The sequence below is a fragment of the Mesoplodon mirus genome, assembly GCF_964341445.2.
Source record: "Mesoplodon mirus genome assembly, chromosome: 9".
In the NCBI taxonomy this organism is placed as follows: Eukaryota; Metazoa; Chordata; class Mammalia; order Artiodactyla; family Ziphiidae; genus Mesoplodon; species Mesoplodon mirus.
This window is the reverse complement of record NC_138985.1, coordinates 91,098,946-91,110,592: the sequence shown is the minus strand read 5'-3', so window position 1 is coordinate 91,110,592 and position 11,647 is coordinate 91,098,946. Positions and strand designations below refer to the sequence as shown.

Sequence of the window (11,647 nt, the reverse complement as noted above, 5' to 3'; positions counted from 1 at the left end):
CTGGGTGCCATCAGCACACCAAGGATCCAGGGGCATAGGGGTAGAAAGTGCATAGGTGGAAAGAATACCCGCCAAAGTTACCCGTCTTCCCTACAAAGGGGCCAAACTCCACATCTTAATGAAGAGAGAGCTACACAGGTACACCTCATCCTGTGCCCTGCAGGCTGGCTGGCAAGCACAAGTGTTGGCGTGACATAATAGTGAGAAACCTAAATCTGACTCCTGTCTCCAGCAAGTCTCGGTCTAGAAGCCCTGAGAGAAAAGGCACAGATTCACAATAAATGTGTGGAGTTGATTGAGCTGTCAGACAGAAGTCAGCCTGGGCTGCCTTTTGGTCTAACTGCCACCTGCCTCCCCACCCTCCTCTCTTCTTCTCTTGTTCCTCAGCTCCCGGTCCCAGACTCCCCGGTCCTTACATGCTTTACCTTACCTAGAATTCCCAGACACACTCTTTGGTAATGTCTCTGCTGTCTGCCAACAGGGTGCCACTTCGGTCAGATCGCATGTAGAAGCCATTGGGTGCCAGCACCGTGAGCAAGTTGCTGCCCTGAAGCTCTATACCGAAGTTGAGGGCAAACTTTCCCCAAGGGCGAAAAGTGCCAAAGGGTGTTATTGACCAGAAGGACCCACCCTGTGCTGAGGAGAGAAGAGATCAGGTTGGTGGGCCATTCTGGAGGAAAGCCTCCCTCAGTACAGCCTCTGAGAGGCTGCCAGGAGGCACACCACCTCTCCTGGACCACCCTACACTGCCTGTGTTGGCAGATCCCTCTCTAGAAACACAGGAGGGCTGGCTTCTGTTCTGCACCCCCTCCCCCGACTCTGGGGGCTTTGAAGTGTAAAAGCAAACAGAAACTCTGCTTTTCCTTTTACATAAGTAGGCCCTGAGTGGCAGGCCCTGAAGTCTGAGTTGGGGCTAAGGCTGGGTTAGACCATGAACCCAGGAGTGAAGATGAAGAGCTACTCACCCTGGAAGTGGTAGATGCCCTGGCGGCAGGGCAGCAGGTGAATGCAGTCGGGCTGATCCATATTGCACTGCAGGAGGTTGTGTTCTGACGAGGTGCCCACATATCCATACCGTCCCCTCAAGGCGAGGAAGGGGCGGTTGGCTAATCGAATCCCAAATTCCTCATTTGGGCCTGGAAGAAACAGGAAGAAGTTATCTGGATGGGCTGCCTCTAGGTGCTTTCCCAGATGGAAGCAGGAAGACGGGCACTAATGGCAGAAGGGTGTCATCAATTATCTTAATATTTAGTGAAGACTTACTATGTGCCAGGTCTCACGCTAGGTGCTTGTGAAATGTTTGTGAAAGCACTTAGTACAGCGTGGAGGCCAAGAAATTTTAATATTCTTCCTTCCTTTGAGATGTGTGAATCTATTTAATCCTCAAGATAATCCTGTGAGCCAGGCAGGTTGGCTGTCACCTCCACTGATGACGGAGACAATGAAACTGAGCCTCAGAGAAGTGGTTTGCCCAAGTGATGATGAAAAGTCAGTGATTCAGCAGATACACAGACCCAAATCTTCTGACCCCAACTCCAGTGGTCTTTCTATCATAACCCCTGCTCCCTCTGAAAGCGTCTCTGACTTGGAATAACCTGGCAAGGGCTGCTTCGCTCACCTGGAATGGTGGCACTGGCCATCAGCAGGCCATTGGCTGCGATGCCCAAGAAGCGTCCACTGGGAGACTGCAGGATGATCCTGCCACAATTCCAGTGCATACGAAAGAAGGTTTCAGACTCCAGCTGGTGCCCATCAGCCATCACTGTCCTATGGCGCCTCTGGAGAGAATATTGGGAACAGAGAAGGGAAGCAAGGACCCAAAATCTCAGCTTTCTTCTCAATATTTTTATTCTTAGACCCTCTTTCCCACATCCCACCCTCTAGCTTTTTTTTATTCTCCCAAGGTACGCTTATGCCTTCAGATGCTTTTTGGAAAACATGTTGTGACCTCAGCTCTCCCACTTCTCCAGTCTGTGCTGTATCCCATATGGAGAGAAACGAACCTTGGCCCAGACTCCAAAATCATTTCGAAATGGATCATAGTCATAAACGTGAACGCTAAACTATAACCACAGTTTAACTATAAACATCTAGAAGAAAACGTAGGAGAAATTCTTTTCAACTTTGGGGTAGACAAGGATTTCCTGGGGCAAGAAAAAAGCACTAACCATTTATAAAATGGAGAAATTGGACTTCATCAAGATTAAAAACTTGCTGCTCAAAAGACACTATTAAGCAAATGAAAAGGCAAGACACAGATTGGGAGAAAACGTTTACAATACATAAATCTGGCAAAGGACTGATGTTAGAACACAAAAAAACCCTTACAACTCAATAATAAGACAACCCAATAACAAATAAACAAAAGATCTGAATAGACACCTCACAAAGAAGATATACGACCGGCCAATAAGCACATGAAAAGATGCTTGGGGACTTCCCTGGTGGTGCAGTGGTTAAGAATCTGCCTGCAATGCAGGGGACGTGGGTTCGAGCCCTGCTCCGGGAAGATCCCACATGCTGCGGAGCAACTAAGTCCGTGTGCCACAACTACTGAGCCTGCACTCTAGAGCTGCGAGCCGCAAATACTGAGCCCGCACACCGCAACGAAGAGTAGCCCCTGCTCACTGCAACTAGAAAAAGCCTGTATGCAGCAACGAAGACCCAATGCAGCCAAAATTTAAAAAATAATAATAAAATAAAATAAATTTAAATAAAGGGCAGCCACCAAAAACACTGGAAAAAAAAGATGCTCGACATTATTAATTATAAGGGAAATGCAAATTAAAGCCACAATAAGATGGCATTACACATTTAATTTTAGAGTGCCTAAAATTAAAAACACAGACAATACCTAGTATTGGAAAGGATGTGGAGCAATTAGAACTCTCATATGTTACTGGTGAGAATGTAAAATAGTACAATCACTTTAGAAAACTGCTTGACATTTTCTTAAGAAGTTAAACACACATTTATCATAGGACCCAACAATTCCACTCTTACATATTTGCCCAAGATAACTGAAAGCGTAGGCCCACAAAAAGGCTTGTACATGAATGTTCATAGCAACTTTGTTCATAATGGCCCAAACTGGAAACAACTCAAGTGTTCATCAACAAGTGAAAGGATAAGCAAATTATGTTTGTGTTTATGAGTAGAGTTATGGAATACTACCCAGCAATAAAAAGGAACGAACTACTGATACATATGACATCATGGACAAATTTCAAAAACATCATGCTGAGTGAAAGAAGCATATATACTGTAATTACTGTATGATTCCATTCATATGAAATTCCAGAGTAAGCAAACCTAATCTATAGTGACAGAATATATACCGGTGGTGGTGGGGAGGGCAAGAGGGGAGGGGATCTGACTGAAAAGGGGCAAGAGGGAATTTCTGTGGTGGTAGAAATATTCTCTAACTTGTGATATGATTGTAGCATGATTGCATACATTTGTCAAAACTTATTGAATTGTACACTTAAAATGGGTGCATTTTATTGTATGTAAATAATGCCTCAATAGGGCTTCCCTGGTGGCACAGTGGTTGAGAGTCCGCCTGCCGATGCAGGGGACGCCGGTTCGTGCCCCGGTCCGGGAGGATCCCACATGCCGCGGAGCGGCTGGGCCCGTGAGCCATGGCCGCTGAGCCTGCGCGTCCGGAGCCTGTGCTCCGCAATGGGAGAGGCCACAACGTGAGAGGCCCGCGTACCGCAAAAAAAAAAAATAATAATAATGCCTCAATAAAGTTTAAGTTTTTTTTTTTAAAGAGGCTCCATTGAATGAAAGTGGGCCCACTGGATGAAAATGAATGTTTATTGACAAGGACCTCCACACTTTACCTCACCATCTGATCATCTGCCTTGAAGAAGGAAAAAGTGTGTCTGGAGAGGGAGAGCTCAGGGCTTAAGGGTTCTCTTACTCAGAAAGTCAAGGTCTCACCTGGGCTAGGTAGCAGCCATTGGCTGAACGAAGCTGCAAGGTGGGGCTCTTGTTGTCACATTCAAATTGGAACAAGGACATTGGGGTTACGTGCTCAGAGGTGGCACACACCTCCACGTCTGCAGAGGAAGAACACATCAGAAGAAGCCTGAGTCTGGCCTCAGCCTCAGTCTCAGCCCCTCCTCCACACTTCATGGCTGGTATTCCTTCTGCTTTCCCTCCTCAGCCTTCATCACCTTCGTTTGCACCATAGTGGCCTGGAGAAGACCCAGGCCACTTTCTCTCCATCCCCTGCCCCTGGTTTAAAGCCCTTCTCCATGGCAGCAGAGATCCTCTTGGGACCTCAGGATCTTCCTTAGCATTAGTTTCAAAAATCCTCACTGATCCCAAACACACTTTCCTCTTTTCAGCAGCCAGCCCTCCCTCCCTCTATGGCCGTGTTGGACCCAGCACTTGCCATAGACAACGGAGAGGAACTTCCGAGTCTTGGACCTGAGGCTGACCCAGGTAGGGCAGTGCTGTAGGATGAGCCACTCCTCGCCCTTATGGGGATCGGAGCCCAGGCTCAGGAGCAGGCGTGTGCCCTGTGGATACAACATGCCTCCTTCTCCATCACTCAGCGCCACAAACCCTCCAGGCCGCACTTGCATGTGGAAAGCTGTCTGTGTTGAGCGTTGGGAGACCAGCCGGTCTAAGTGGGACAAGAAGGTGTGTGCAGAGGTCTCCAGGTGGTAGCATCCATCATGGAAATGCAACAGGAAGCCACATTCCTTCAGGCAGGGAACTGGTGCATCCACCCAGACTCGGCCCATGGTGGGGTCAGCCCGGGCATAGCGGTGGTTGAGGGGGCTGTAGAGGATCACGTGGACATGCAGGGCTGGCCGGGGGGTCCACATGTGGTAAGCTGAGAGGACCCGGGAGGTGCAGAAAACATCCTTGCCATCAGATTCCAGATAACGACCACTGATGATGCATTGGAGGGTCCATTTGCCACTGCGGTGGAAGCGGATTAGGAAGCATCCATGATGGCTTGTCCTTGGCCAGCCACAGCACAGAGAACCATCCGCCTCGCACAGAAGGTAGAAGCCCTGCAAGCTTCTTAGTCGTACCACAGCCTGTGTGTCATGCTTATTGCTCACTAGGACCTCCCAGGTCTGGAGGCATTGGGAGGGAGAAGAAGGAAATCAGTACTGCTGAGAGACCAGACCGAGGAGCCCTTCAACTATCACCCCTGGCATCACTCCAGCGCCTTCACTGAGGACAACCACCTTCCCCCCACATTGGCCTCCTTGCTGTCCACTCTTCTACCCTCTCATCCAGTGGTAATCTAGAGATCTCAGGGCTCCTCCACCACTGGAGCCACAGGGCTTCTCAAGATCCCAAGAGACGTTCTAGATGCCCACTCCTCCAGATAATGGAGGGTAAAACTCCCTCTCTCTTCCTTGGTTGCTTCCTTAAATACCCAACTTTCAAAACAAATGCTTTTGTTTAAGTCTTACTTCTCTCTTTCTCACTGTTGCCCCTGGACAGCACACTCAGCCAACACATCTGCCCCCCAAAACCACCTCTCCACCATGGCAGGAGAAAAGAAAGACCTCTTACAGGCAGGCCCGGGCTCCGGGGATGAGGATGGGAGCACACAGTCGAGATGGAATTGTCTGTTTCAGCTGTGATCAACCTTGTTATAAGCGAGAGGAACTTGCCACTGCCTTGCTCTATAGCACCATCCCGAGAGGCGCCTACATCATTCTCTAAAATGAAGACCAAATCTCTGAGGGCTTCTAGAGTACCCCAGTCTCAAACTACAACCAGAACATAGACTTTGCAGTATCTCTGCGGGTCCAACTTCCCGGACGCCCACAATTCTGCCTTCCAGCCTGCCCTCTCCACCTCTCCTTTCTGTGATAACCCACCCACTGTGCTGGGATAGAGGGGAGGGAGCAGCCAGAGCAAGACACGGTAGCAAAGCCAGGGCTGAGGCTTCACCTGATAGAATAGGGTTAGAAAGGGGGAGATGGAGCAATAGAGACCTGTGAGCAAAAGCCTGGCTTGCCCTGACAATGGCAGAGGCTAGTAAAGTGATTAGGTTGAAAGTGTACACACACACACACACAGCTTGGAAAAAATGGTTCCAGTGCAGGTTTGCTTTGTTACCTGTCTCCGGCCCAAACCCTCTGCAGTAGCGGTGACAGTATTCTTGTATGTCTCAGAAGTGAGGTAGGATCCTGCCCAGCTGATGAGCCCAACCCTTAGGTCCTCGGCCTTGGGCTGTCTTGGCATCCACTCCACTTCATCCATGGGGCTGGCACCACAGGTGATGACTCAGTCCGGCCCAGCCTTCCCCCCAGTGGTGAGGTTCTACAGGTCATAGGGCCCCGAATCAGGCCCTTAGTGCCCCGCGGAAGATGTTTCCAGAGGGAACTTCCTAGGCAGAGGCTGGCCTGGGGCCCAGCACCTCTGTGACCCGGGAGCATTGTGACTGTGAGGGTTGCCTCTTATCCCACCATAGAGGAGAAAGGGCACTGGCTCAGCAACATCAATCCACAGCCCAGAGGAAGTGGGTCCAGGGCCACTGGCACTAGCCTCCCATCACTCCAGGTATCGAGGTAACTAAGACTGGGAATCAGAACTTCAGCCTGTGCCAACCACCACCTGTGACTTCAGGCAAGTCCCTCCCTTTCTTCACTTGTGTTCCTCATTTTAATCATAGGATAGAAATCAACCTCTTTCCTCCCTAGGAAGTGGGTTCTGCCTGGCTCTCTTGGGGCTCAAGTGTTTTTAGAGTTCAAGATACCTAAGAAAAATCTATTAACTTCTATGGCCCTTAGGAGGATAAGGCCAAAACATCTCAGACGGTACCTTTCAGGGAGTGTGAGGAAACCCTAGATAACCAGCAAGGATCAGATTACTCATGCTAATCAGGAAGGGCTGGCTCAGGAGCAGGGTAAGGAGACTGGCCTTGGTGGGGGGACCACAGAGCACCCTCTTCGGTCCCCAGTTGCCCTGCTGCTGGGCAACCAGCCAGGGCTGCCGCTAAGGATATCAGTCCTTCCCTCACCAAAGAGTCTCTGTTGTCCAATAGGCTCCAGGACCCACTGCCTACTTCTCTAAGTAGCTGGGAGATGGATGGGAAATGGGCGTTAGGTGGTTTATAGACCCATGAAGGTAGAGCCTGTTACAGCAGCAAAGGTCCCTTGGAATTGGGGAAGGAAGGGGATTTCCTCCACTGGAGCCCCTAAATACTTCCAATCTCAAGAGTAAAGGAGGAGAAGCTGAGCTAGACGAGGGCAGCCATGTGTGTGTGTGCTTGGGGGACGGGGCAGGCCCTGCAGCCTTAGCTGCTTTGAGCCTCCCCCATATTGTCTCTTTGCGGCCAATAACCCAGCCCCCGACCTCTAGGCTACAGACAACACCGTGTACAAACCACAGCAAATTTATTACTCAATATCCAGTGCCACATCATAGCACCACCCGGAGCCCTCACCTTCCCTCCCCACCTGGCCCCAAGGGTACACCCAAAATGGAAGAAACAGAAGTAAACCCAGATCCCTGCTCCTCCTCTGGCAGAAGGGGCCCTGGCCCTGGAAGCCCCTTTCCACAGGTCCCAGAAGGCAGGAGAGCAGAGCCCTCCGTGCCCAGAGAGCGGGGCCCCAGGCTCCAACAACAGAGACAACATGCAGGCAGGAGCAGAGGCCGCTGTCTGCGGGGGAGGAGGAGATGGGGGGGAAGGGCACTGCCTGAGGAGTCCGGGAGTCTGGTCATCCCGGGATGCACGCGGGAGCTTCTGGGCAGCAGGGGCCGGCCCCTGGTTGGTTAGCGCTTCGACAGCTCATGGGACAGCCAGTCCAGCCCATCATACAAACCCGTGCCTTGGGTGGCACAGGTGGCCTGGACGTACCACTGTGGGGAGAAAGAAAGAAAGAGGTCAGTAGCAGGGAAGAAAAGGAGATGTCTTTATTTCCTGCCTGGCCTGGGGCCCCTTTGGGAGAGGCAGGCCCTCACCGTGCGGCTGCGCAAGTGCTGTAGCCCCAGCTTGTCGGTCAGCTCGCTCACGGGCATGGCGTTGGGCATGTCCTGCTTGTTGGCAAACACCAGCAGCACCGCATCCCGCAGCTCATCCTCCTGCAGCTGGGAGAGGCGAAGGGGGTGGAATCCAGCTGTGTACGGGAGCCCCCCTTTTTCCCTTCTAGCATATTTGTGAGAAGAATAGAATATTGTGTCGTCTACTGCTGAACCCAAGACAGAGTTATAAACTAGCCTGAGGCCATTTTGGCCTGAAGTCCAGTCTTCTACTAATTTGACTCCTTGCCCTAGTCAAAATGACAAAATTTCCAAATGGAAAAATAAGAACGTAAGATGACGTTTCTCTCCACCACGCAGAACTCCCCCCTCCCCACCAACTTCTCAGAGTCAGTTGTGAAGACAGGAGAGAATGCAAGGAAAAAGTAAGCCCTATACTTTTTACCTGACCCCAATTCAAAACAGGGTGAACTACTTCTTGTGACTGTGTCCACAGAGAGAATCACACATTCAAGGCCGGTGAGGCATTTCCTGACTGTCACATCAGTACAGAGGCTCTCTCTGTCCCAGGGCTCTGGGTGCTCACCATCTTCTGGAGTTCATCAGCAGATTCCTGGACCCGCTCTCGGTCATTACTGTCCACCACGAAGATGAGGCCCTGGGTGGGAAGGAAGAAAGGAGGAGCAATCACTCGAGGCTGGGACACATACACCCTAGTCTGGCTCTTTCTCTCTTCTGCCCACGTCTAATTGTGTCTAAACCCTTCTCATCTAGTAAACTTCCACTACGGCTTTGCAGATGTCCTCGCACAAACTGGAGACACCCAGCAAAGGATACAGCCTCTGCCCTCAGGCAAGCAGTCTAGCTAAAAGATGTGCAAGGGAACAGGGAAAGACATGTGATGAGAGCTAAATCAGGCAGCGTGGATTCAGAATTCTGCTTCTCAGGAGACGCTTATGGTGGCTAAGGCTCAGAAGTCTGAGGCCAGTTCTGAAGGATGAGGAGAGGCTAGCCTACAACTGAGGGTAGAAGAAGGGAAGGGTTTTTTCCTGGCCTGGGCCAACATCTCAGGCTTTCTAACCTTAACCCTCTTCCCCTGGGGTTGGGGAGCCCCAACCTGAGTGTTCTGGAAGTAGTGCCGCCACAGAGGCCGAATCTTGTCCTGGCCTCCCACGTCCCACACTGTGAAACAGATGTTCTTGTATTCCACTGTTTCCACGTTGAAGCCTGCAGGTAATTGGTAAAGATATGAGGAAAAAATCCTGAAAGGAAGGAACTCACTAAAACTAAGTGGATTCAGCAGGGATATAAAACTAGAAGGCAACGATCAAGGCCCAGGGGAAAAGAACCCCAGAGGACCAGCTAGCCCACAGATGGGGCCGGGCTAGGTCACATCCATCCTGCCTCATCCTGCACGTAAAGATACCCTGACCCACTTCTCAGGTAGCAGGATCTGATGTCAGGGTCAGCTCCCTGCACAGAAATAAGGGCCTGGGGCAGAATGCAGAGCAGATCCTCAGAAGGGCCGCCGCCACGCTCCCGCTCCTCCCGGTCTCGCCTCCGGACTCACCTATGGTGGGGATGGTGGTGACAATCTCCCCCAACTTCAGTTTGTACAGGATTGTGGTCTTGCCAGCTGCATCCAAGCCAACTGCAACGGAGAGGGGCACAGGGATGGAGATGGGAGCGAGGGAGCCCCCTAGAGCCCAGGACAGCTGATGGTGACGGGGGCGGAGAGCCCGAGCGCCTCCAGGTGCGCGCTGTTATCTACCTTCGGGGCCTTGAGTGCAGTAGGGTGGGGAGCGCCAACTCCTGCCCCCAAAGCGGGGGAGGGGCGGCAGGGAAAGAGGCGCAAGAGAAAGGCCGCGCTCCTTTTAAAAGTCGTCTCCAAGGGCGGAATCCTCCCTTCTTACCAGCCGAGCTGGGGCGAAGGGAGCTTCACCCCACCCAGGCCCGCAGCTCTCAGTCTCAGGCCCCGGGGACAGTGATGCAGACCGCGACCCATCCGAGAGTAGCGGCCCCAGGGGGTTAGGAGGTGGGTGACTCGGGGTCAGAGACCGGGGTGAGCTGGGCTGGAGGGACGCGGGGGCGGGAGGGCTGCGCGGGGGCTGGCGCTCCAGTCCGGGCCGCGCGCTTGATCTGCCTCACCCATGAGGATCCGCATCTGCTTCTTCCCAAAGATCCGCGAAAAGAGCGCGGACACGGTGAGGCCCATGGCGGGGCCCGGGGGAGGGGGCGCGGGCACGGACGCGGGGTGCGGGCTGGAACCGGCCGCTGGGGGATGGGGCCCAGCAGCAGCAGAAGGAGGAGTTGCCGCCGCGGCCTCCGCGCGTCCCGGCCGGCCCTACGTCACCTCGGGCCGTCCCCCGCTCTGGCCCCGCCCCCAGGCCCGCCCCCGCCCCGCCTCCAGACCATGGCTCAGGAAGACACTGGAGTTGAGCGAGCCTCCGCATCCTCCCCTGGTCCCGCGCCAGCTTTAAAGATGGAAAGGGCCTGGGTCTCCCCCGGTTCCTAGCGCGCCTGTCAGGTCTATGGCGCTGAACCGGCAGCCCGGGCAGGGCCGAGGAAAGCCTACAACGCTCCATAACGGCCCTCCACCCCCATCTTCAGTGGCCGGTCTCTGGGCCTTGGTTTGTTGTGTCCAACGCACTCTGGGCTCCGGTTTAGCTCTTGGTGACCTCCAGCCTCCTCCCCGGGGGAGCGGAAGTTCTGTGCAAGTGTCTTAGTCCTCCCTTTTGTCCTCCCAGCTCCCAGCGAGGGACTCTGAACATAGCAGGTGGTTCAGTGACCGTAGAATCTCGAGAGGAGTACCCCAGAGGTGGAAGAAGATGCACTTCATGGTTCCTTCAAACGCCACCTTCATAGATCCCCAATCAGCAGAAACAGTGTAAGATCCCCAGTTCTGGCGGCGGGGTCGTAGACCCTACTCCTGTATACTGGAGAACTCTGCCTTCGCCTTGATGGCCCTGGAAACAAGGCCTTTCAGTCGAAGAGGGCAGCCTTTCTAAAGTTCCCTCCTCACTCTGCCACAGACCTGGGAACCTGGATTTTCAGCGCACAGCTATCTAGGATTTTGTGAGGCTCTTGCCAAAGAGCTTCATAAGTTATTTCCCCACTCATCTTAGCATCTGAGGCGAAATAGCAAGATAGGAATTAATTTAAATTTCTTCTATGGCAGAGACTGGGTCAATGCCAGGCACCTAATATATGCTTAACAAATGCTGGCTGGGTTGAATGGACTAATTGGTTGCTCAGTGGAGCAAGGGCAGGCGTTGTGCCTATTCTGGATTTGCGGTGGGCTTCTAGGATCAGTTGCTTATGGACTGGACATGGTGAAGTGAGCTGGGAATCAGAGAAAGTTCCTTCCTCCCTCCCTCCTTCCCTCACTCCCTTCCATAAATATTTACTGAGTACCCACTTTGTGCCATTGTTCCAGGCCTCAGTTCAATTCTCAGTTCTACCTTTTTTTTGGGGGTGGGGGTGGGGGCTTGACTTCAACAATATTCACAGCCTATCATTTTCTCATCTATACAGGGAGACTAATATCTGTCCTGTCTCATGAGGTTATGGTGAAGATTAAAATGATAAGATAATGTATCTGAATGCTTCGTGTGATGCAGATGATGTTACCTGGGCCACCAAGAATTGGGGTCTGAACAGACTTCTAGTGTCTGCCCCATCC

At 52.3% G+C, this 11,647-nt stretch overlaps 2 protein-coding genes across 2 annotated transcripts; both read right to left on the bottom strand.

Moving 5' to 3' along the window:
• Positions 1–430: 430 nt before the first annotated feature.
• Positions 431–6,243, bottom strand: FSCN3 (fascin actin-bundling protein 3; the record flags this gene model as incomplete). Its single annotated transcript, XM_082632713.1, has 6 exons — positions 431–636; positions 966–1,136; positions 1,619–1,778; positions 3,946–4,064; positions 4,403–5,099; positions 6,100–6,243. 6 exons carry the CDS (start codon positions 6,241–6,243, stop codon positions 431–433), a joined length of 1,497 nt encoding a protein of 498 aa, XP_082488839.1.
• A 1,119-nt stretch (positions 6,244–7,362) lies between these two features.
• Positions 7,363–10,304, bottom strand: ARF5 (ARF GTPase 5). The gene is made up of 6 exons (XM_082632600.1): positions 10,114–10,304; positions 9,536–9,616; positions 9,083–9,192; positions 8,552–8,623; positions 7,948–8,073; positions 7,363–7,845 (listed from the first exon to the last, which is right to left on the bottom strand). Exons 1-6 carry the CDS (start codon positions 10,178–10,180, stop codon positions 7,759–7,761), a joined length of 543 nt encoding a protein of 180 aa, XP_082488726.1. The 5' UTR covers positions 10,181–10,304; the 3' UTR covers positions 7,363–7,758.
• Positions 10,305–11,647: the final 1,343 nt, after the last annotated feature.